The sequence below is a fragment of the Miniopterus schreibersii genome, assembly GCF_964146895.1.
Source record: "Miniopterus schreibersii genome assembly, chromosome: 6".
NCBI classification, from domain to species: domain Eukaryota; kingdom Metazoa; phylum Chordata; class Mammalia; order Chiroptera; family Miniopteridae; genus Miniopterus; species Miniopterus schreibersii.
Window position 1 is genome coordinate 89687933 of NC_138107.1, and position 24336 is coordinate 89712268.

At 52.7% G+C, this 24336-nt stretch overlaps 2 protein-coding genes across 3 annotated transcripts in view; both read right to left on the minus strand.

Annotated features, from left to right (window-relative positions):
• Positions 1–6558: 6558 nt before the first annotated feature.
• On the minus strand, positions 6559–13800 carry MPC1 (mitochondrial pyruvate carrier 1). The gene is given in 5 exon segments (XM_081139910.1): positions 6559–7045; positions 7366–7498; positions 8121–8217; positions 13591–13638; positions 13642–13800. Coding segments are annotated over 5 exon segments (375 nt in total). The 5' UTR covers positions 13714–13800; the 3' UTR covers positions 6559–7020.
• Positions 13801–20840: 7040 nt separating this feature from the next.
• The window catches only part of RPS6KA2 (ribosomal protein S6 kinase A2), an 81575-nt gene continuing 78079 nt past the window's right edge, over positions 20841–24336 (minus strand). For both annotated transcript variants that reach the window (XM_081140980.1, XM_081140981.1), the window contains exon 21: positions 20841–23680. In XM_081140980.1, coding sequence (XP_080997106.1) covers positions 23555–23680 — 126 coding nt within the window. In that variant the 3' untranslated portion in view covers positions 20841–23554. The remainder of the gene's footprint in view (positions 23681–24336) is intronic.

The window sequence follows — 24336 nt, forward strand, 5'->3', positions numbered from 1 at the left end:
AGTGAGCAAGTCGGTTGCCTATTAGCAGGTCCGTCGCCATAGCTACCTGAGCCCACACAGCAAAGGATGGAAGGAAGGAAGCAAGCCCGTGGGAAGGACTGGTTGTCAGGTGTGGGTGGGAAAAAAGAAATTAGGGATGATTGCTTAGAGGGGATGACTGGAATGAAAGGAGCCAAACCTTTAGAAAAACACAGCGTTGGTTCTAATTATGCCTCTCATTTTCCAAGGAGACCCTGATTCTTGTCTGTGGCTTTTCAGTGTGTCTGTTCCTGACGTCACCTCTAGAAACAGGAGAACTGCTCTGACAACCATCGAGGCTGTGGGAGGGAGTGTCCGACTAGGACAGAGAGGGAGCCCCGTCCTCACGCAGGTACTTCTAGAATGATGCCATAATGACTACAGCAGATTGAAGATGCTGAGACATAAACTGCCTCCATGTGACCACTAGGGTTAGTTGTAGGGGAGAAAATAAGTCTTGGTGTCAACTAATTAACAGGTATGTGTCCCGTGTGGCAGGAGGCCCAGGCTGGCAGATGATGGAGGAAAGTCCTGCCCCGCCCTGAGATGGGACTGGCTGGAAGACAGGAGTCTAAGAAATCAACGGAAAGTCTACTCCCTGGATGGGAAAATGAATTGCAGTTTGGTGTTAAGCAATCTGTCTAATCAAAGAAAAAAGGAGAATATCGTGCTGCTGTGAAGGCCCACACCCAGGAGGCAGGCGCTGTGGTCTCGGTGCACACGTGCCCTCACTAGGGGCCGAGAGAACTGCACAATGTCTTTACTCCAGGGCAATGGACATGTGAACATCAAAAAATACACTGAGCATCCACCACAGTGACCAGTGCGCCTTCATCAGTTTCCCCATCACGACAAGGGGAATGTATTGTACAAAACATCCACATACTTATAAAAATCCCAGGCAAGCCCCAGCCAGTTTGGCTCAGTGGTTACAGTGTTGGCCCAAGGCCTGAAAGTTCCCAGGTTCAACTCCAGCCAAGGGCACGTACCTCGGTTGCAGGCAAGATCCCCAGTCCTGGTTGGGGCACGTGCTGAAGGCAACCAACCGATGTGCCTCTCTCACATCGATGGTTCTGTCTCTCACCCTCCCTCCTCCCCCCAAAAAGTAAGGAAAAAATATCCTTGGGTGAGAATTGAAAAAAATCCCAGGCAAGTGCAGTAAATACAATTGATTCAGATAAAATTTCCTCAATGATTAAATGAAAAACTGCTCAGTCCAGGCACATATGTGTTTCATATTTCTCTTAACGTAAATGGATGACTTGTGACAAACAGTAAACAAGTCAGGCTAATCCAAGTGTGTGCGCCCAGTCTCTAACCAGCCTGTCAGCGCTCGCTCTGGAATCGCTGCAACTGGAGCCCACCTGCTTGGCGAGCTCACTAAGTGTCCAGGTGGGTGCCCAGCTGTACCCGGGGTTGCTGCGTGGCCGCTGGTAGGGGCCGTTTCCCCAAACGCTACAAGGATTTCAGCTGGGTGCCCTGGGAGTCCTTCAGCCCTGTACAGTTTCTCTAGTAGCAGAGTTTGCACGTGTAATTGTTGCTTGGTAACCAGTGATGTGGTCTTCCTGCCCTGACACCGTCTCTTCTCCTGTGAAGAGGTGGCGCATCCCCTCGCTCCAGGATCAGCTGCATGAATTTAGGCCCCGAGTCTTTATCACCGTTTTTCCTCTCTCCACGGGTTCCTGGATCCAGCAGAGTCATATAACGCAGTACATGCACCAGGAATATTTTTCGCATGAGTGAATGAGAAGAGTTATAACGTCAAAAGTTCACTGGAAATTATCTTTTTTAATTTTTAAAAATTATTTATTTATTTAAACAAACCAAAGGTCCAGGGACATTCAGTGGCATTCTTGCAGTCTTACAGCTGGTTAGGAGCTGAGCAAATGACACCCGAATTAACAAAACCCTTTGTGACCAGAGACTTACTCCTCCGGGCCGGCCTGGGTGGGAGATGGGGCACCAGCCCCCAGGCTGCCTTCCTGACTAGACGTCTCCCCTGCCCACCACCTTCACCTCCCACTCAGAAATGTGGATGGAGGAGGGAGTCAGCTACAGGGTAGGGTTGGTGTGTTTTTATTTTGCGTCAGGGTCATTTGTTAATCGTGCCTGAGCAGGGGTTGGTTCAGACAGAAAAACAACGGTCTACAGTCTAAGAACTTTCTCGGCCCGTCGGCCCTGCCTGCCCTGCCCGGACACGAAACCTGGGAAACCCGTGCCTCCTGCCCTAGCTTTTCGTGCCTGTTAGCAGATAAGTGGTTGCTCACTAAGGAGGCTGTGTGTTTTGAAAAGTTTTTATATTCCTAAGGACAAACATTAGGTGAGCGTGGAGGGCAGCTGCCCCTCACCTGCCTGTTTTTTACTCCAATGAGGCCACAAGGTGGCGCAACTTTGCCACAAAATAGTCTCAGCGGGGGAGGGGCCGTGCTGAGCCCAGGCCCGCAGGAGGGAGGAGGGCCAGGGTGTGCCGGCTCCAGGTTCCCCCTGAAGTGCCACTTGCTCCCCGGAAGTCCACGCTGCACTCTCTCCCTGCACCCCCGTGACTGTGTCACTTAGAGACCTCAGCTCACACTGGGAAGAGCAGTTATCCCTGCAGATACACTGACGGCACGGATTTTGTTGACATGTATTTTATTACAAACTCCAAATATGTCATTGTTTACTAAAACTAAACAGACTGACAGATTCCTTCCTTCCCCGGTCTGTGCCGCAGGGACTCCTGCTCCAACTCCCCTCCCAGACTGCACTGAAGTCAAACGCAGTCACGTGTCCTGCCAGCAGGAGCTGCGTGGGTCCACGTGAGACATTTATCTCTGCAGGTGTTCAGGAGGCAGTCATGTTTATACCCCGACTCCAGGGCATTTAACTTGAGAGCTTGCAGAGCCCTGGGCAGTGACGAACCCTTCCCGGGGCCTCCCCTAAGACACTGCACTGTGGTAATGGTAAAAAGCACTTCTAGAGCCACCGATTGATTTCTCATCAGGAATTGTGGACATAAGACTAAGACGCCCTGCTCCCTGTCTGAGAGCCCTTAATGGCAAACAGAATCTCCTCCAACCCACTGAAGCAGGAAAGGGGTTCACGACACACTGCGATGTCCCTCACGGTCATGCAGTGTGGGAGCGAGCTTTGAGATTATGCTGCCAGGACCACGGCCCACGCCACGCTGGGGGGAGACTGGGGAGGCTGTCGTCACAGCTGCCGCCACCAGAACTGACGCCGTTCTCACGTGAAGGCCTGTGGGCCAGCAGGGTGGACAGAGTGCAGAGAGCCGCTCACTTTCAAAGACAGAGGGAGGCCACCTGCTTCTAGCTGCTGGGGAAGGCGTGGGGACAGCTGACAGATAGGAAGTTCGGGAACTTCCTAAATGACCTAAAGGCTATTGAAATCATTATGGGCTATGATTATGACAAATGTGCCCCTCGGGCCCGAAGGAGCCCACAGTCTGCAGAGGAGAGAAGCAGACGTTCAGAACTGCCGGCCTGAGGGCTGAGGCCCGAGCTAACCCAACTTGCTATATCTAATCTAAGACAGAGAGAACATGGAAAAGTGCCCACATTTTGTAGAGGGCGTGCCTAATTCTCCTTTTCAAATGAAAAGGGAGCTTTTTAATAAAACTTGCCGAGTTATCACTCACATGTGCAACAATTTTCAGACTAGTTTAACATCACAGTGAGCTTGCCCGTTTGGCTGAGACGTCATCTCAGTGATTAGAGAATGTTCGGGCATCTGTCCAGAAGTAACTGCTATGGTGCATTCCTGACCCTCGACTGGCCTGTGTACCCCAACTATGGTCTAAGCAGCACCGTTTAAAAACCCAATAAAGCCCGGCCGGCTGTGGCTCAGCAGTTAAGCGTTGACCTAGGATCCAGGAGACTACAGTTTGATTCCTGGTCAGGCACAGGCCCGGGTTGCGGGCTCGATCCCCAGTAGGGGGCAAGCAGGAGGCGGCCAATCAATGACTCTCTCATCACTGATGTTTCTACCTCTTCCTCTCCCTTCCTCTCTCTGAAATCAATAAAGATATATATATATTTTAAAAAGAGGCAACATATTATAAAACTATTAAAAAATAAAAATAAAAACACGGCATATCCCAGGTAAGGATCAAGCACAGAACACGTTAAGTCTATGAAAAGTCATGAGTCTGCTCTCATGCTCGAAATAGAAAAAGCCAGAAAAAATTCAAAACAGTTACAGCTGAAATAGCTGTTGAATCAATCTCTTTAGAATTGGGTGGAAGGGACAGAATGCACCTCAAGCTGCTTTGCTGGAAGGGCCAGTGTTTGGTGAGAGTGACGGCCTAGTCAGCAGAGGAAGCTGCACTGCACAGCAGGCTGTGCGGTGACCAGAGCTAGAAACCGCCCGCCTCCTTGGAGTGACTAGTTTAGGCGGTGTCAGTCCCAGCAGCATCACGCCTGCCTCCGAAGGGCCTTTCGGGCACCTGGAGGCAGCGCTGGCTGGTGAGGAAGGAACAGAGATGAGCTGGCATTTCCCCCCACCACTGATGGTGAGCGCCCTGCCGCTGCGCCAGTCTCTGCCCCGAGACCAGCCTTCACAATAACGTGCTCAGGGAGCAGCGAATCCTTGCTGGGCTTTTCTGTGGTTACTGTTAATTCCTCAGTTAACAGACCACCCTGGGGTCCCGTGGGCTGACCTGGCCCAGGTTCGCCCCAGCAGCTGCCCAGGGTCCAACGGTGAGGACCAGGTGGCACCTCTGCTCAGGACTCTGTGGTCTGGTGCCCTCACCCTCCTCAAGGCCACTAACCTGCCAGGTGCTCCAGGCCCACGTCACTTGAGCTTTGCTTTTGATGATGCAGTTTTGATGTTGGCTCCTCCTGTAGACCTTAAACAGGAAATTCTGAGATGATCGGGTGACTTCTATGTAGCCTGACGTCATGTTAAGGTGTCGGGACCTCAGGTGTTACGGCTTCTGTCTCCTTCCTCGCAACTGCCTGTAACCACTCTGTACAAACGAGTCTGAGAAAACAACTGAGAAATCTAAAGAGAAAACGTAGAAAAGATGGAGCAACTGAATGCAGCCTGAGGTGCGAACAGCGGAGCTGGGCTCCCACCGTGCGCAGTGGGAGGACCAGGAAGGAGGGACCGGCCCTAAACCAACCGCAGCCAGAGGGGACCTGGGAAACAAGAGGCCCTTGACTTCTCCAGTTTCCTGCCCTTGGCAGAGCTCACCTCGTGCAGCCGGGGGCTCTCTCCAGTGCCAGGACTCCCGCTGGCCCGGCCTGTTCTGGTGGTGCAGGAAGTACTTCACAATCGTCACCTCTGTCCCTGAATTCATTATGACAGAGGAACCAACACCGCACTTCAGTGCCGACGTCGGTGTCAGCTTCGTCTCGGACGTCAGTTGCAACTCATCTGGGTCTTCGAACTCTCTGTACTTTATTATTTGAAATGAAAAATATTTTGAGCCTTTGAATATGATTTTTAGAGAAAATGTTGTATGTGATAGTTTAAAAATTTGAGCATGTATTGCTGGGCTTTCAAATAACCCTTGTTTTCACATTTTGTTCTGCAGCAGTTCCTTCAACCCTCTGACGGCCAGTGCATTTACATTGCTAGCTGTGCTCCCCACCAGTAATCCCAGGCCCTCGGAGAATGCACTCAAGGGCCAGGTCTGAGGGAACCGTAAGTGTGCGCTGCTCTCAGACCAGACACTTCCCATGTCTCTAGAAGGCCGAGCTCTGCAAATCCCAGAAGAGAGACCAAGAGGAGCCTGCCCAGGACTCCTGCCACCCCATCAGTAGGTGTCCCCCAGCTTCTTGTCCAGTTCCTCACCCTATAAAATGGAAGCAGCCCCAAGCCCACTTGCCTCCCAGGGCTGAGGAGCTGAAAACAGCACCTGTGAAAATGCTTTGTCAACTGATACCTTGAAGGGGGAGAAAGAAACAGTGACATAAGAGAGACCATTCAGAGGGCGCAGGTGGATGGGGGACTGGCGCTCCTGGTGGGTACAGACCCCACGTCAGCTTTGTCTGGTGCTCTCATCCACCATCTCCAGAGCGGAGAGGCTGCTAGTGTCCCGGGGAAGTGTTATGGCCTGACTAGACTGGCACTGTGAGTCCTTACAAAGTGGCCACACTGCTCTCAGGTCCGAGTCACTGTCCAACTCCGGGACCACTCTGGGTAACAGGCTGTGCCCATACCTGGAGGTCCAGTCCTCTACTGGTACCTGGTGACTAGCACAGTGCCTGCTTCTGTGCAATCTGGGGCTGTGATCCCACCGGACACGGCACAGCTCTGATCACCGCTCCGGGAACCTTAGGGAACAGGAAGCAGTGCACCTTCAGGGCCAGTCCGAAGTCCTACTTCCGGGCATCTTCAGGGCAGCATTTGGGTGCATTTTCTAGTGTCGCCCATGAGAAAGAGTAGCTGGGACTATAGGTACCTCCAGAAGCTGCCTCCCGGCCTGCCATTTCCCACCATCTCAATCATTCAAGGAATTCCATGTTATCCTGTAATTGTCTCATATGGATACAGTCCTATGGTTTCTTAAAAACACAAGATATTTTGTCACTCTCATTTGACAAATATTTAAATCATTTATTGCCATTAGGTTACAGCATTTCAGAACACACGCTGCATGGAAACAGATACTTTTTCAGGCCCTGGTGATGAGATTTTACCGATGTGGCCAGCTGTCGGTTGTCTCATGGTGATTAAACAAAAGGCAAGAATTCTGAGTACTCAGGTTCTCAGAGTCACAAACTGTTCTCTTCTGCTTTCATTAAGTAAATGGTAATAGGTAGTATGCACGTGACTGCAGATAAAACGAGCAGGGTTACTGAAATGATTGCCTGTGGCTACTCTTTATGAGAAGTGGGGTACTCAGAACTTGTGCGCCAGCAGGTACAGGGGCTCTCGCTGTCCCTGTGAAAGTCGTCTGGTTGGTTAAACAGCATTCAGCGTGTCTCGATGATGGAGGCTGTGACTCAGCAGCTGGCACAGCCTCCCCTTGGAGCGCCAGGCCCTCCCCTTCCGTTGTTATGACGATGCCTTTTTATTCATCCTGGAAATAAACATCAGGGAAGTCAGTGAGAAGCAGCTTCACTGTGGCCTCAAGGCCTGGGGTAGCTTTAAGAAGACACTTTACATAACATCTAGTTCAACCTACAATTCTATACACACACCCTATTTTGTGCTATAGTAATTTGAGTCTGCACTGCCTTGTGTAACTGCCCAGTCACTGTTTCTAATACAACTGCAGTTTTGCTCAGCATCAAGTTTCCCATCCATCTGCACACTCACAGTCCGAAATGCCTCTTAGGAAAAGACTGGGCTTCACTGTCCCCATCCCTCCAAACAAAAAGGAGCCGAGCATCTGCTTACTTGTATTTGATGAGCCGCCCGCCCTGCACGAGCTGGGCAACCTCGTTGGTCGCGTGGCAGGCAAACAGGAGCCAGTTGCGAGGCTGCACCTTGTAGGCAAATCTCATGAACGTCAGGGAGTAACAGCAGAGGGCTGTAAAATACCAAAGCGAAAGGGAAGCGATGATTTCAATTTAGGAGACCTGGTGTGGAAGGGACCACCCAGATCAACAGCTCAACTGCTGTAATCAAAAGAAGAACCTCTTCTGTTGAAGCCTTGGACAGAGACACACTACTGCTAAAATGCGCCCGTGAATAGGAAGCTCATCAGGCATCTGACTCCTGTCAGGTGCTGTCGCTCCTCACCTGAACATTTAAGAATGGGGGTGTCGGAGGGAGTGGGCAGACATGAGTTCCAGTCACATTACTGTCCCATCGAACCATTTACAGTTCATCACCTGAAGGAGCTGCTATGTAGTCCCCTCGACAGTTTTCTGGTCAAATATCAGGGTTTCAAGTCAATGTAAGGACATGATTTCCAAACACAGTTCCAGAAGACACATCCTTCAACTGGGTACAGTCAGCCCGACAGGCAAACAGATCCCAGTTCTTCCCAGACACGTATTTCAGTCGCCTGTTTCTCCTCACCATGGAGAATTGACACCTCTGACACGTCATGTTGTGATGTCCTACCTGGAGCTACTGACCAGAGATGCGTCAGGAGCTGTTACGACTATGCAGGTGAAAGTCCCCCAGGTATTCAACGCTGCACTTACCGAACGTCATGCGCCCACTGATAATCTCTGGAGACTTCTTCATGTCATTGATGGCGGCAATGGGAAGACCCCAGTTGGCCACTGGGCCCCAAAAGTGCTGTGGAAAAGAAGGGAGAGAGAACTCAGGGCAGAGCTGTGAGCAGCTGTGGTTTCCTACCCCCCACAGTGTGAACCGCAGTATAAACTAGTGTGAACTACAGTGTGAACTGTGGGAACACATCTCCGTGTTTACGTCCCTCAGGGGTTTGCCTGTCAATCAGCACTTCTTGCAAGGTGAGCCCAAAGCCAGGAAGGATTTGGCAGTTTGCCATGGTCCTGACCTCCTTTCGGCTCACAGCTAAGTAACCTCTGTCGATTCACAGAACTGCAGAACAAGACTAACTCACGATTGCCGTGACTTAAAACCTATGGTAGCTATTCTCTACAATTTAATGTTTAAATCTGTCAAAACTTTTTTTTTTTTCAAATTTTCAGTAAGATATTTGACATCGCTTAAAGTACAGACCCTAAACTGGATACTTTTTCGGAAGAAAGGGACTTTATTTAATATGGGAAAATTGTTTCGGCTCATATGAGCTATTTTAAGATCAGACAACCTGGAAATCTACACTCAGAACCCTAGATATTAAGAAATTAAGATTAGAAAATGCTTTTAAAGTAATAGCAACAACTTATATTTTAAAAACGAACCAACAGTTTTTCATTTTGCAACTACACAAACACCCCAGGAAACCAATACTAAGCTGTCCATGTTTAACAGCAGCAACGTCCAACTTAATTTCTGAGGCTGAAATAAGTGCGGTGGCTTTTCCATAAAATTAACATTTGTTTTATCAACGTACAACTTACAAATACTTTAAAATGTGAAAGAAACCACACACTGTTGGTTAACCACTCTTTTTAGGTATCAGAACATTTAAGAGTGCTAACTTCTGCCTGTCAGCATTCGAGATAAACTTAGACTGCAAAATACATGTTTGGAGCTTGCATTTTTAATATTGACCAGTAATTAAAATCACAAAATTCCGTAAGAAGGAAAAACAAAAAAACTATATAGAAGCACACTGGGCACGATATAAGAATATCTTGAAATGTTGACTTAACAAGCTTAACTGTAAGCACGAGGCCCAGGCCCTCAACAGCTATAAACTGTCAGAGCTCCAACGTGGCCAGCATGGTGAGTACAGAGGGTTTGACATCTGCAGAGTAAACCCTGTGGACCAGAGAGGTGGCATAAAGAATCTGAGGTTCTGGGTGGCTCACCAGTCCCCTCGTCTTTGGGCTGGATGTGACCAGAATGAGAAACCCCACTGGAACTCAAACACCTCCTGTCTCTGGATGAGGGGAGCACCTTCCTCAGGCACTGGGCCTCTGCGAGGAGGGTGTGCCTCCCTCACCACCCCCTTCCCTCCTTCTTCCCATCCTTTCCTGGGGTCACTCCATTTTCACGCTTCTTATTCCAGGGATCTTCCTTTCCTCCTTTTTTGATTAGTCTTTTTCCACTAGGGTCTATTTTCACTTTTCCCCATAATCTCTTTCCGCTGCTCTGCCTGCCTGATGGTCTTGAGGTCTACTCCATGTGCATCCTCTCTCACAATGGGGACCAAGTAGAGACCATGCACCACCTGAAAACTCCAGGTGCCCTGGGGGATTTCCATCAAATGCTGGTACTGCAGGTTTTAGTGTGAGAGAGTCAGGGTTGTGTGCAACAGGGAAAAACTGGATGTGCACTGAGACTGAGACCTATGCTTAAAGTGACTTCTTAAAAAGTAGGTAAAAATAACTTCAACAGTATTACTAGGATATCTACCTTAGAAGTTTAATGCACGCTTTCTATGTAGTGCAAGGTTCTCCTTTCCCTTTTTGAAGTACCTTTGGTCTGTACTCTATTAGATATTCACTAGCCAATGTCTAGAAAAATGAGGAATGTCATGATTAATACTTGAAAGAAAAAAATGAACATTTTTGGATTACATAGGAAAATACTTTTATTCCACTATAATTCTTAACTTGGATAAAAGCACATTCACACACGAGGAGCACCATGGCCTATCTCTTGGTTTGCAGTCTCTGTCTCCAGTTCGTCAGTGGTCGGGCCCTGTGTTTACTGTGGTCAGTAAGGCCCAAGTGGCATGGGTCCCGCAGAGGCCTTCACCCTGGAATGGACCAGGACAATCACCAGGACACCAGGAGTGCACTTGGCCCATAGCTCACCGTCATGGTGGCGAGTCAGGCAAAGGCAGCCCGGCCTGCTGTCCATAACTTTGTTAATGTAGAAATCTGCTAAGGCTGAAAATAGGAACGACTTTCTTACCGTGCTATTTTGTGAGACATCACCGAGGTTCAGACAGGGGGACATGAAAAGAAAAAAAAGAGAAGAGAAGATGAGATGAGATGCTTTCAAAGGTTTGGTTCCATTGGCTACTCCAACTTCACGCTGCTCGGTCCCGCAGCAGACGCCCAATAGGCATCCCTTTCCCTTACATCAGTCTCGTGATATTCCAGTAACAACTTGGGCCTAATAAAGTCAAACCCTGATTTTATAAAAAGTAAGGTAATCCTTAGAGTGCTCCCATAGAAATACTGTGTAAGTCACCAACAGGAGTTGCATGTGCAACTTTAAATTTCTAAAAGGAAAACAGAAGTTAACTTTATTAAGTTCATTTATTCCAACATATCAAAAGTACTTTAATCTGAACACATAGCCAGTGAAAACTTATTAATAAACTATCCTATGTTCTATTTTGTAGCAAGTTTTCGAGGCCCGGTGTGTGTTGATGCTCACGGCACCTCTTGGTCTGGATGAGCCACAGTTCAGGTGCTTGGCTGCCCTCTGTGGCTTGTGGCTCTCAAACTACACATCACAGGCTTAAAGGGACCGTTTCTTTGAAAATGACAAGTTGGAGAGAAGCACCATGCTGCAGAAATCTGTTAACAATAAACTTTCCATTTTCATTTACTAATAGGTTACTGCCAGAATAAAGCCCCTAAAAAGAGCCACGTAATTTTGTTTTGTTTACTACTGCAACCCTGGAACCTAAAATGCCTTCCATTTACAAGGCTTTCAAAAAATATTTGTTGAATGAGTGAACAGTAAAACCTTTTGATGTTAAGCTTCACAACACTTAAAACATATCCAAAATTTTATAGTGAATTACTTTCATTTCTGAAATGGCAATTCTTATTGCCAGAATATGGGTTAATTGTTCCGTTTAGGCAACATCTTAAAGTGTATCTACTAAAAGAGTTATTGAAATACAATGATAAAATCTCTATGGAGACACTCACGCCCAAACGACACTTCTGGAGGTTTTGATCCAGAGACTGCAGAGGTTCTAGTTTACAGCACTTAGTTAACAGCATGAAATTACTTGTTGACAGTGCTAAACAGACTTCAAATAGGTCCTATTATGAAATATCAAAAGCAAAAAGCCTAATAAATTATGTCCCAGACTGTCCAAACGGAGCACAGCACTGTCCCAGAGGCAGAGGCGAGCAGTGACCTTACCAGGTCAGAGGGCGCAGCCAGTAGGACAGCCGCTAGTCCCTCTCCTTACCACATCTTGGCTCAGGGTCTGAACACAGGCCTTTTATTGAACCATATATTAGCAACAGCGCGTTTTTCTTTCCCTACAAAAATATTTTTAAAAATGAAGTGCTTAAAATCTACAATGTCACCTTGGAGATCATTTAGTTTTCAATTCAGGACTCTCTCCTTGAATTGTACAACAGTTCAGATTCTACCCTATTTTACAACAGGTGACTTTAGTACAAATACAAAGGGATACAAAAAACAAAATTCCTACCTTCCTACGCTGCTCGATCCAAAAGTCCTACATAAAAATGACTGGCAGCCATAATGTGAAATCCCACTGTTGCCAAGAATGGCAGGGAAAACAAGTTCCCTTAAAAAACTAACGAGTCAAACCTTAATTCAATTAAAGTAAAAGGGAGGGGAAAGGTACACAAGCATTAATGCTCCCTGAAGTTAATACTGGGATACAGGTTAGGCCATGTACCTACGTATTCTATTGAAAAGCCCGGCTCTCAGAAACCTACCTAGCAGCAAAAATACATATAAATTTAGAAAAGCAGGGCTAGCTCTCTTCCTGGAACATATACCTAACAAACTCGCCCTATGCAGCAGAGCGCCAGGTAGTAACTAGCACACTTGCTGTATGGATATGGTCCCAAAGCTTTACGCTCAGTTATACCAAAGGAGGTTGCCCTGGGCTGCACCTAAGGACTAGAAGGCACATTGCACAGGAGAGCACAGGATACAAGCTCCGGTGACATTCAGGGGGACCGTCACCAGGGACTAAGGCACCGCCTTGTATTACTGCTTTGCTCAGACTTTCCAACCGGAGAACCCGATGCGCCGCAGGATTAAAAGTAGCAGCAGCCCTGGTTACACTGGCCAAAGCCAGGGGCCTGTGGCTGCGCCCGTGGGGGTCACCCCGGGCCTCTCCCCGGGCAGCCCCCTACCGCTCAACCACTGTGACAACGGAAACGCCACGCAGCCCGACACCTGCCCGGGTTTAAAATCACACACAGAGGACTACCTAAAAATTAGACTCCGAAATAAACGGCTTAAACTGCTTCAAAGTTACTTTAAGCGTCTTGAAATAAAAGCCGGCATCTGAAGGTCACAGGTGAAATAAAACACGGAGGCGCGTCCTCGGGACTCTCGGCCGCGAACGCCCCGGGCTCCGGGGCGGCGACCGCGGGAACAGGGCGGCGAGCCCCGCAGCGCGTCCTCCGGGCGGCCGGCTCCGCTCCCCCGACGCGCCGTCCGCGGGGAGCGCCCAGGGCGAGCTGACCGGCGCGCAGCCCCCGCGCCCGGCTCCCGCCTCCGCCTCGGCGGGCACCTCCCGCAGCGGGCGAAGCTCCAGGCGCCAGGCGCCCCGCGCCTCCCGGGCGTGGCCACGGCACACCTGGGCACACCTGGCACGCCGGGCACACCTGGGCACACCTAGGCACGCCTGGGCACACCTGGCACACCGGGGCACACCTGGCACACCGGGGCACACCTGGGCACACCTGGGCACGCCTGGGCACACCTGGCACACCGGGGCACACCTGGCACGCCTGGGCACACCTGGCACACCGGGGCACACCTGGCACGCCTGGCGGGCAGGTGCTGAGGGACGGAGCGCCCGCCCCACTGGGCCAGGAAACTGCCCCGTCGCTGCCCGGAGCCCTCCTCCCCGGCCCCGGAGCCCCCTCGCCCCGTCCGGAACCCCCACCCCGCTGTCCGGAACCCCCACCCCGCCGTCCGGAACCCTCGCCCCGTCCGGAACCCCCACCCCGCTGTCCGGAACCCCAGCCCCGCTCCCCCCCAGCCCCGCGGTCCCGAGCCCCCGCCCCGCTCCCCCCAGCCCCGCGGCCCCGCGGTCCAGAGCCCCCGTCCCGCTGCCCCCGCCCCGCGGCCCGGAGCCCCTCCCCCGCCCGCCCGCTCGCGCCCCCCAACCCGGCGCGGGCGCGGCCTCCGGGGGCGCTCGGCGCTGGGCCCGCGTCGTCACCTCATGAGGTAGTCCCGGAAATCCTTGCTCCGGACATAGTCCGCCGCCTTCCGCACCAGCGCGCCCGCCATGGCCGAGCCGGACGGCAGCCGCCCCGGTGCCCTCGGTGCCCTCGCCGCCGCTCCTGCAGCCCCCCAGCGCCCGGCCCAGCGGACAGAGCGGACGCCCGCCTCCCGCCCGCCTCCCGCGTCACGCACTCGGCCCCGCCTTACGCCCCGGGCTCTCGGCCTATGGGAGGGCTCGGGGTGGGAGGCGGCCAGCGGATTGGCTCCCGCGCGCCGCCCACCTTCTCCCCGCCCCTCGGCGCCGCGGGGGCGGGGCCTCTGCGTAAAATGGCCGAGCCGGGAGGTGATTGGCTGGCTGTTGCTAGGCGGTGACACCCGGCCCGCAGTCCCCGCAAGGGCGCGGCGCCCGGATCTTCGGTCCCTCGGCCGCGCGCCCGGAGCCCCCCGCTTCCCCCGGGCCCGCGGGCCTGGACGCAGTGGGCGCGGGCGCGGGCGCGGGCGCGGGCGGGGCGGGGCGGGGCGGGCGCAGCAGGGCCGCGCGTCCCCGCGGTCCCAGGCATCCTCCCCGAGCCCACGGGCGCGCGCGGCGCACCGACTCGCGGGCTTGTTTCTGTTGCTTATTTTTCACAGTGGCCCAGACGCAGGCGGTGTGAGCCCGTAAGATGCCTGCGGTGAGCGGCGGGGCTCCCGGAGGCCCGGACGGCAGTGCGACTGTAAACCTCCCCGGAGAGGGTGGTGCGGGCGCTTCGCAGGAACAGTGGACGCGCCCCGGGCCCAGCTCGGCCTGGTGCAGGGAGGTCCCGGGACAGACGGCAGGGCCGCGCAGCTCCCCTGCAGCGCTGCCTTCCTGTGGGAGGGCAGGGACCCGGACGCCCCCCTTAGTGAAGTAGGGCGGGGAGCGCGCATTCGGTGGGATACTACAGAGCCGGCACAAAGCGCGTGGTGGAATACTATACAGCCGGCACAAAAAGCGCGCGGTGGAATACTATACAGCCGGCACAAAGCCCGTGGTGGAATATTATACAGCCGGCACAAAGGCCCGTGGTGGAATACTATACAGCCGGCACAAAGCCGGCGGTGGAATACCACACAGCCTGTATAAAGCGTGCAGGGCCTCTGTGTGCTGGCGTAGGGCGACCTTCAGCACCCACGAGGAAAGCATCAAGGTGCAGAATCGTGTGTAGAGCGTGCTGCTCTTTTGTGCACAGGGACAACGGAACTGAAACTTTATGTTTGCAGAGATTCAGGAGAAATGTTAGCAGTGACCACACATACGGACGGTGTAGGGGCTAGGGAGGGGGGGGGCGTTTCACTGTACACTCTCATTCCCTTTGAAGTTTGTAGAATGAACGTAAGTTACCTATTCAAAACAAGTGACACAAAAGAAGAAATGCATTTAAGAATGAAAATAGCAAGCCTGGATCAAATCAGATGCACTTTCTGCCAGGCTCTCCCTGGGTCATAGTCGGCCTTGACCTGTGAGTGTGCCTCAGGACACAACATTGCAATGTCATAGCAGCACCAGGAAGGTTGCTACAGTCCTCCGGTGCTTCGTGGAGGAGGGAGGAATGCATGACCTAAAGAGAAGCAAAGGGGTTTTGATTATGAATAATATCAGTAGCTACCTTTTGTTGACATTATTTCTCCTTCTGATATCAGCCCAGAAGGTGGGTGTAAGGAGACAGAATGGCTTCTTGAATAAAAACCAAACTGCCCCTGCAAGATTGAAGGAGAAGGGAGACCTGTCCCTCCTCGCCTGCCCCCCTCCCAACCCCCAATGAGACAGGGGGCTTCTGGATCTCGCTGTGTTCAGTCTTATCCCCAATATGTCTTTTTTCCTCTCATGAACAGAGGTTCTGAAATTTGAGCTGTCAAAATCATCTGTAGATTCTTAGACCCCCACCCCCCACCCTGAACTTTGGGGGGTCTGGAGTGGGGCCCTGAAAGCTGTGGTGTTAATGAGCATGTAGTGGTTCTGCAGCGGCTGACAGCACTTGGTTACTGTTACCTGCCCCTGGTTACTGTTACCTGCCCCTGGTTACTGTTACCTTGCCCCTGGTTACTGTTACCACGAGGCCCACTTCAGAGGAGTCCACTTCCACATTGGCTGCAGTTGAACCTTTGAGCTTTCTGTTTTGGTTTCCCATTGCTGAGCTGCAGTATTTAAGTAAAGAGTGAGTATTTCTATACAGGGACTAATGTCCTACTAAGTAGCTAACCTGGGCTCTGAGTCCAGTCCTCTTTGATTCTCCGTCCGTGGCTCCCCACTATTTCACGCTGCCACAGGGGAGGGCTTCTTTCCCGCTAGTATGCATCTTGGCTACTTGAAATACGGAGCAGGCGCTACAGTCTCACGTAGAAGACACAAGAGTAGGTAAGGAATCCAGCTACCTCACTTCATACAATTTCCAGAGGGCCCAACCCTGCATGCTCCCCGCACGGACAGTGTGGGGAATGTAAAAATGCCCATGTCACCGGTTGTAGTGATGGTGGAACAGCTCTGAATGTGCTAAAAACCATCAAATTCTACACCTGAAAGGGGTGAATTGGATGCTTTGTGAATTATTTCCCAATAAAGTTACTTTAAAAAACTTAACAGTAATAAAAGCCCTCAAAAAATGTATAGAAAGGCAAATAACACAAAATCCCTGAAATGCTGTCATAATCAGTGCGCAGATTCTGGGTAATTTCAGAGAAAGAGCTCTCACTTATATGAACTATTTCAGGTAACCTCGTAATGAAGGAATGTTCTTTCGAAATTAGTCCGAATAGGAAGAAATGGTAGAATTAGAATGCCAGTTTGCAATTCCTATGAAGTGACTGATTCAGACAGTAATCATCGAGGGGTGGGTGCTAACACCATTGGGGGCTGGGAGCTCCAGGGCAGCAGAGGCCCTCCCAGGGACTACTCACAAAATTGCAAGGAGGGACCAGCAGATGAGTTGCTGATGCCTCCCGGGGCAATGCAACACCCAGGAAACGGTGCGGGAGACCGTCCACCCCACACCTTGGACCTGAATCCCACTGAGCCTGTAGCCCCACCTCCAGGTCCCAGGAAATGAAAGGGTTAGAGGAACTAGTGAAGAATGAAACGTGTCCAGGGCGTGGAACATTTCAGGGGACAGCAGGAGGACAGGCCCCTCTGGTCCACACACCCGGCACGAGGAAGGGACCGACTGGCCAGGTGGGCGCAGCCCAGTAGAAATGTAACAGGAGCCACGTTAAAATGTAAAAAGAAACAGGTGGAATTAATTTTAGTAACCGAGTCAAAACATCCAACATTTCAATATGTAATCAATATAAAAATTATTGTTGAAATATTTATGTTTTCCTTTTCATACCAAGCTTTCAAAATCTGGAGTGAGTTTTAGACTAACAATTCATCTCCATTCAGATGCCAAATTTTCACTGGCAATGCTTGATCTGTATTTAAATTTCGTGGAATTTACATTTTAGAAAAGTATACCCATGTACCCAAGTTATTCCAAACACAGTGAAAAGTTTCCCGAACTGAACCGAGCACCCCCCAAACTCACTTTCCTTTCCCGTTTGCACGCACCTCGACAAAACTGGTTCATCTTTTTTTAAATAATTTACTTTGAAGCAAAGCAGCATTAGTTTGAAAATGACCTCAGTTCAAGTTGAGTAAATTCACCTCCCCTTGTTGCAACTCGGTTGTGTTAACATTGAACTCAAAGGTTAGTTGTTGCACAAACGGAACGGCATCTCTCCCGTTTGGGTGAATTTTGCAACTAATTTGCACAACGCTGTCTGTCACTACTAACCGTCTGCCTGTTCATGTTAGAAATGTTTCTGAAGTTGTGATTACTAATCTGTATTCCAAAAATTTCCACTGCAAATGAGTTCTACCTGTGTACCCGTTGAGCTGGGTCACAAATCCTCTTCCAAAGGGAGTTTATAAGCCCCGGGTTGAGCTCGCTCAACGCACTGTGACCCTGGTTAGGAGACAAAGCACGCCGCCACGTGTCCTCGATTAGCCAGCCTTTGGCACGTGTGCCCTTTATTTCCAGGAATTCTTGAACTGGAGCTAACGTCGGAGTGAATCTTGGGGAACTCCCCCAGGCCTCAGCTGGCGAGGCCCGGCAAACATCGGCACATTCCCTGGATTTGATGACTTCCAGTGGCTCTGTGAACATGCTAACAGAGCAGTTTAAAATCTCTATCCAGGGCTACTCATCATAGCGTCTGCCTCAGAAAAGGCAAAGTATTTTCAACATGTGCCACATTCTGGAACGAAGCAGTAAGAAAACATAGGTGTCTTTTTAAAAATTCTAATAAATCTCAATTTTCAGCCAATTGAAGTTATTTTTTCAAGTCTAGCTGACACCTTCAAAGACTCCACAGTACCCTCTCCACGCTTCTATTTCTCAGGCCTCAGCTTGGCAACGTTTCTGTCTGCACTGAGTCTGGCGTTGGCCTGGGAGGCGGCTCGGCCCCCAGCAGCCCAGCTGGTCTTCATTCATTCCTATCCCGTTCCCTATCAGGGTTAGTTAGGTGCACTTTAGATCAGTTTATTATTATAACACTTTTAAAACCTAAATGATGTTCCAAGAAGCCAAAAATTGTATGCATACTCTTAATACATAATGTTGGCTTAACGTGTTTTCCGTGAATGTGAATTCTCTTTACCCACCATGAGTTGCAGGACCTGCCGTTCTCTGAGCGTCGTCAGTCACTGGTTTCCTCTGACACTCACTCCCATGTCTCCCTGGCCGTGGCAGTTGTGCCACTGTCCTCCTGTCCTGCCTAAGTCACCCCTGGGAGCTCGGCCAGCCTCCCACAGCGGCGCCCCCTCTAGGCCTGGAGCAGTGGGCTGGAGACCTGAACACTACTGACTTGGTCAGGGCCTCAGTGGGCATGTTTCTAAACATGACAAACCCCGGAGATGGGAACCGCCAGCTGAACTGTGACATATTCGAAGTGAATACGCTGTGAGTGTGATACTGTTACGAAGACCAGCCAGAAACATTGAAGCACAGAATGAGCTCAGCCTGTTTCTCCGGAGACCTTCCACCTGGCAGGCGGGTTAAAGTCTGACGGGTTCAGTCTGTTGACCTCGGAGCAGCTTCCACGTGGGCCTGCGGCTGGGATCTGATGGCAGTTCTGAGCAGCGTATCTGAAAGCTAATATTTGGCCTCTCCGCATCCAACATCTTTGGCTGCTTTGTGCTCGACAGAATTGTGCTGATCGAGCAAACCCTGGCCTCCTTGGGTTGTTCGGCTGAGGCAAAGATTGACCTTGCTAAGGAAGCTACAGACCTGAGATCAGAACGGTCATCTGTTTGGAAACAGGCATTGACCAAAAATATTATTCACTTCTGTAGATTCTTTTAAATGTTGAAAATGAACTATATGTTCATAAACACTGGCTTTATAATCATTCAGAGTGCGTATACATTTTGGGGGTCAACCTATCGTGGTTTGTGCCCGGCATTGCCTGCAGCTGGGGACAGAAACAGGAGGTTTCTGTTGCAGGGCTGCTCCGGGTGGGCAGGTGGGCTCCTAAACCAATTCCAGCTTCAGTGTCTGCCTCACGGGACAAGGTTTAGTGGCGACAACGCCCGAGTTGAATGAGAGGATCGGGTGGACTTTGTCCCCTGGAAGGTCAGTACCTGATAATTTTAATAAATACTCGTGACCAGATTGCTCTCCCTGTCGCCCTGCAGCCCTCTTGCTGGCCCAGTGGAGCCTTCCCTGGCCCAGCTGAATTTGCCCACCATGCCCTCCCCCATGTCCCAGGGCCCTCTGCCCTCTGCCAGGCCACATGGTCTGTGTAATTTATTTTGTGAATGAAAAAGGGGCAGTGCACTAAACCTGACAAACTCAGTGATTGAAAGTGACCATACAGGGTGAGCTGGTCACAAGTTCCTACCTGGGCAGGTCACAGTGGGCAGTCAAGTCTCCAGGTCTGCAGCTTCCTTAGCAAGGGTCAATCTTTGCCTTAAGTGAGCCTTGTCCACTCTTCTCACGCACCTAGGATGACATACCTTCAAAATGTCACAATCATTTTCTTTTCCAGACCCCTCAGGGCACAACCTCCCACCAGAGCTCGACCGCAGAACCCCTCATTGTCAACTTGCTCCCCACATGCTGCAAATGTTCATTGTTAACTAACCTGTACCAGTCAATGTAAAAGACTGTGTCTGTCCACTTTGCTTTTTATCCAGTCCAGGGACAGGGGACATGTGCACCCCTGCCGGCGGCAGAGCCTGACCCACTCGGGGCTCCGACTCTGGGCCCTGAGTCACGAGGTGCTAGGATCTACTCCGAACAGGAGATCAACTCATTTTACCTGGCAGGTCACAGGCCAGGTAAGATGTCAAGGGGCCATTGGGCCCGAGAATTGGCAACTCTGGGGCTGTGTGTGGAGCCAGGAGCCCGGCCGTGGCTCCTTTCCCCGCCTCCCTTGTCCTCAGCATCTGGGGAAGTGGGTGTGGCAAAGGCCTGGGCCGGTGTCACTGAGGACGAGTGACCCTCTGAATCTGGAGACCGCGCTCAGCACTCTGATGGAACGGTGTCTGAGAGACTATTGTGAGTGGACGACACTATGGTGTTCGGGGGACTGTTTTCAGTCCCACAGGAGAGAGTTCTCCTCTCAGAGGCACTTGAGACGCAGTTGGCTGACGTGCCCGAGATAAAGGCAGCAGCCCACGCGGGCCAGGCCCCTCTCCCCGGCATCCCTCAGACAACGGTCGGGTCAGCATCTGGGGGCACAGACAGGGAGGAGCGCGGAGCCCCCGGCCCTGCATTTCTGCAGATCTTCTCAAGGAGCCTGCACGGCGCTTGCCCGGGAAGATAGGGGCCGTGTCACCCTTGGGGCAAAGGGCAGCCCTAAAGGACTGGGTTTCCTACGTCGGGGTGCCCGGCTGTATCATGAGCCCATGGTGTACGCTCACCCCCTAGGGCCCCCTGAGACCTGGGTGGGGAGGGGAGCTGGCGTGTCCCATGACAAAGCCAGGCTCTGCGTGGAGCGCACACACACGTATACACGCTCACATGCACTGCGCACACACGCTGTCTCAGTGGGGAGCTGGTGGCCCCCGGCCACCTCCCCCGCGACGCGCCACCTCGTGGCAGCAGGGGTGACAGCAGCCGGGAGTCGGGGTGTTAGGTAAGGAGCTCACCTGCAGGCCGTTACTGGCAACAATACAGAAAGGCCAAGACACGATGCTAGAAAAATATCACACTTCATAAAACCCGTGTTTATTTAAAAAAATCTATTCAGAAAGTCTGGAAAGCGTAATAAATACCTGTACAGGGGCCGCCATCTCAAACACAAACCGCAGCGGGGACAGAAAGGCCCGTAAACAGAACTCGGCTCGTGGACAAAGTGCAGGGCCAGGGGTTGGGCACAAAGCGCGCTCTGAGCGGGGACCACGAGCCTGGAGGGTTCCTGTCCCTTCCCCGGACCCCTGAGCTCGGGAGGCTGCACTGCAGTCACCTGTCTTTGCCTCACGCTCAGGACCCTGCTCCACTGTCTTTATGGTCCTGGCCGAGGTGAAGGACATGGGCTCGCGGGAGCCAACGCAGTGCAGTTGGCCGCCATGCACCGGGGACCCAGCAAAGGACTGGGACAGTCCCCGCAGGCGGCCTCGGGAACAACACCGTTTAGTGAACAACACTGGTCGACAAGTTATCACTCAGAAAGCAAACAGCCTTCCAAACATCGACACACACGAAGCCGATCAAAACACAGACAATCCAGCCGAGAGGGCGACACCGCGGACCGAGGGTGGCATCTGCAAAAAACTTCACACCGAGGGGCGCCCAGCGGGGGGGTGACACCCTAGAGGGTGTTGTGAAGGGTCTGTGTGGTGGTGGGCTAGGGGCCCGAGGTCCAGCGTGGGTTTCTCAGGACAGATTCTGGGGGTTTATGACCCAGGGGCGTGGCCATGTGTGAGCAGGGGCGTGTGAATTCTGACATCTGTGCGAATCCGGGAGCCTCCCCGAGCTCCGGGAGCCCGCACAGGCGCGGTGAGGACCCTAATAACCGGTCATGCCCTCGCCAACCGTGGCCACTGGCTCCTTCTCTAAGACTTCTGGAAGCTCGGTTTCCAAGGTGGGATCATCGCTTCTCTAGGCTTGGGGACAGCCCCGGGCAGACAAGCCAGGCCGAGGGCAGGTGGGCAGCGGGGGGCTGAGCAGCAAACCTGAAACAGGGCTTCGGTCTGTGTCCAGGAGGGCAAAAACTGGCCTGCGGGCGCTCTTGTGTTTCCTGTTTCTAATAATAAGTGAAGTGATTCAGACCTAAGCAAATCTATTGTGGGCAGAAGTCACCTGAGCCTCGGGGAAGCATGTTCTACTGAGGAAAGAACTGCCTGGCCGGGCTCTGTGGGAACAAGGGGCACAAGTCTGTCCCCACCTGTATGTCCTGTGGTTCTCTGAGGAAAAATACCTGTGGAATCATTAAGTTCACGTTCTAAGGTCTGAAAGCCACAGACCGAGCTGAGGAGTGATTTTTCAGAAGACAGCACATGTGCATGTGCGTCTGTGTGAGTGAGTGTGCGTGCGTGTGCATGCGTGTGTGCGTGTGTGCGTGTGTGTGTGTGAGAGTGAGTGCGTGTGCGTGTGCATCAGGTACTAGAGGGAGTTGAGATTGAGGGACAAGAGAAACAATAAAATATTGTCTTTTTATGGAGAACCTGGCTGTGACCAGCGGGTGCTCCTGCAGCCCCATCTGAGGCAGAGGGGCAGACAGACTAAGTGGCGAGGGATAGACGGACGAGCGGTGAGTGACAGTCCTCCAGCCCGGTAGGTGGGTGGCTCCTTGGTTTGGGGGCACCTGGAGGAGCCTGAAGGGCACAGGCACTGTCCCCTCCAGACCTGGGCAGGGGGCTAAGCCTGTCACGATTTTATTTAACAAAGGAGCGCACAGCTGGTGGGCGGCCCGCAGCGCCCGTGTGCACGTCCCGGGGACACGCTGACCGTCACTGAACGCCAGCAAAAACAGACACAAACACAGAACACAGCACAGCTCCACAAAGTGCCTCACCACCTGCCAGTGCTGCCCCTGTCCCCCCGCCGTCCCCTCCGGTCCCCAGTGGGGCGACACAGAGGACTGGGCTCAGGGTCCTGGGGGTCACAGTTTCTCGGGGACGGGAGGGGAGCAAGGTGAGAAAACCCAGTGCTGTGGGGAAGCAAGGCCTTGGCCGGCCAGGCCCTCAGACAGTGGACGCCCAGCGCCAGGGGGAACTGCCATCCAGAGCTGGGGGGGGGGACACAGGGCCTCGGGGACAAGGGACTGCAGCACAGGCTCCTGCTGGCTCCTTCCCGGGATGCGAGGTCCTCGTGAGAAGTGGTACCAAGGCAGAGCACAGGCCGGTTCTGGGGGCCCCTCAGGCTCAGGTCTGCCGCAGAGGACACCGCCTGCACCTCCGTCAAACACGCCGGGCAAGGAGACAGGGCTCTTTGGGTCATCTTCAGGGGGCTGGGCTCTGCTCCTCGAGTCCTGTGCCCTCTGTCATCCTTCAGCCGGGGGCAACCCCGGGACCCCGAAGCTGGACCCTCCCGAGGAGGCGCAGCCGTAACCTGCTCCCTCCTGCATGACCGGGACCACGCGTTGCAGATCTGAGGCGTGAGCTTTGTCGCTGGGAAATATCTGTCCGATGAACAGGGGCCGTGGTGGTAAACGGCCTACGGAGCTGGCAGGAACCGCAGGCCTTCGGCGAGGTGACTGCGGTGACCAGAGTGACCACTGTGACTGGAGTCCATGCGGCTTGCTGGGGAAGCAGGTGCGAGGTCGGCAGAGCGAGGCATTAGGAGGTCACGGTCGGACCGTCGGGCTGAACCAGAGGACGCGGGCCCAGCGGAGGCACCTGGAGTCACCCAGCACCGCCCGGGCCAGGCCCAGGAGGGGGCCCGCCGGCCGAGCGCCTGGAGTCCTGCCGCTACAAGCGCGTGGACGTGAGTCTCTTCATGCCCCTGCGCTGCGCCAGGCCCGACGCCAGCACCGGCTCCAGCCGCGGGGCCTGCGGCGTCCGGTTCAGAGCCAAGTAGGTGGCGGCCATCGCGCCCTGCAAAACAAGGGGGGCTGGTGACTGCAGTGCCACCACTCTGCTGGGGCCAGCAGCAGTGCCTCTCTGGCCTCAGTTTCCCCCACGTGTTCGGGGAGACAAGGCCGCTGTGGGACACCGAGCTCCACAGTGACCCAGGGTCCTGTCCCTGTGTCCACCTGGCACCCCAGGCCAATCTGAGCTCTGCTGCGATGTGGGGTAAATATTTCACACTCTCCAGCCCAGGCTGAGGTCAACCACCCCACTTCCGGCTGGGGGGCAGTCCTTTCTCTCGGTCTTTGTCTCTCTCCTTGTCTCTCTGTTGCGTGGGCACACACACACACATACACGCACATACACTCACACATAACATATACACACACGCATGCACTCACTCACATATACACTCACACATACACACACACGCACACACTCACACATACTCACATAACACACACGCACACACTCACACATACATACACTCACACATACACACACACACATGCACACACACACACACACTGAAGCTGCCAGAATGTTAACAGAACCTGTAACTTACTCAGTGTCCTGCGTGTGATCGTGTGTATGTGATGACATGTGCAAGTAAGTACATGTGGGATTCCCTTCGGGCCTGCAGTCAGCCCCCTTCCTGCACAGGTGATTCTCTGGGTTAATGG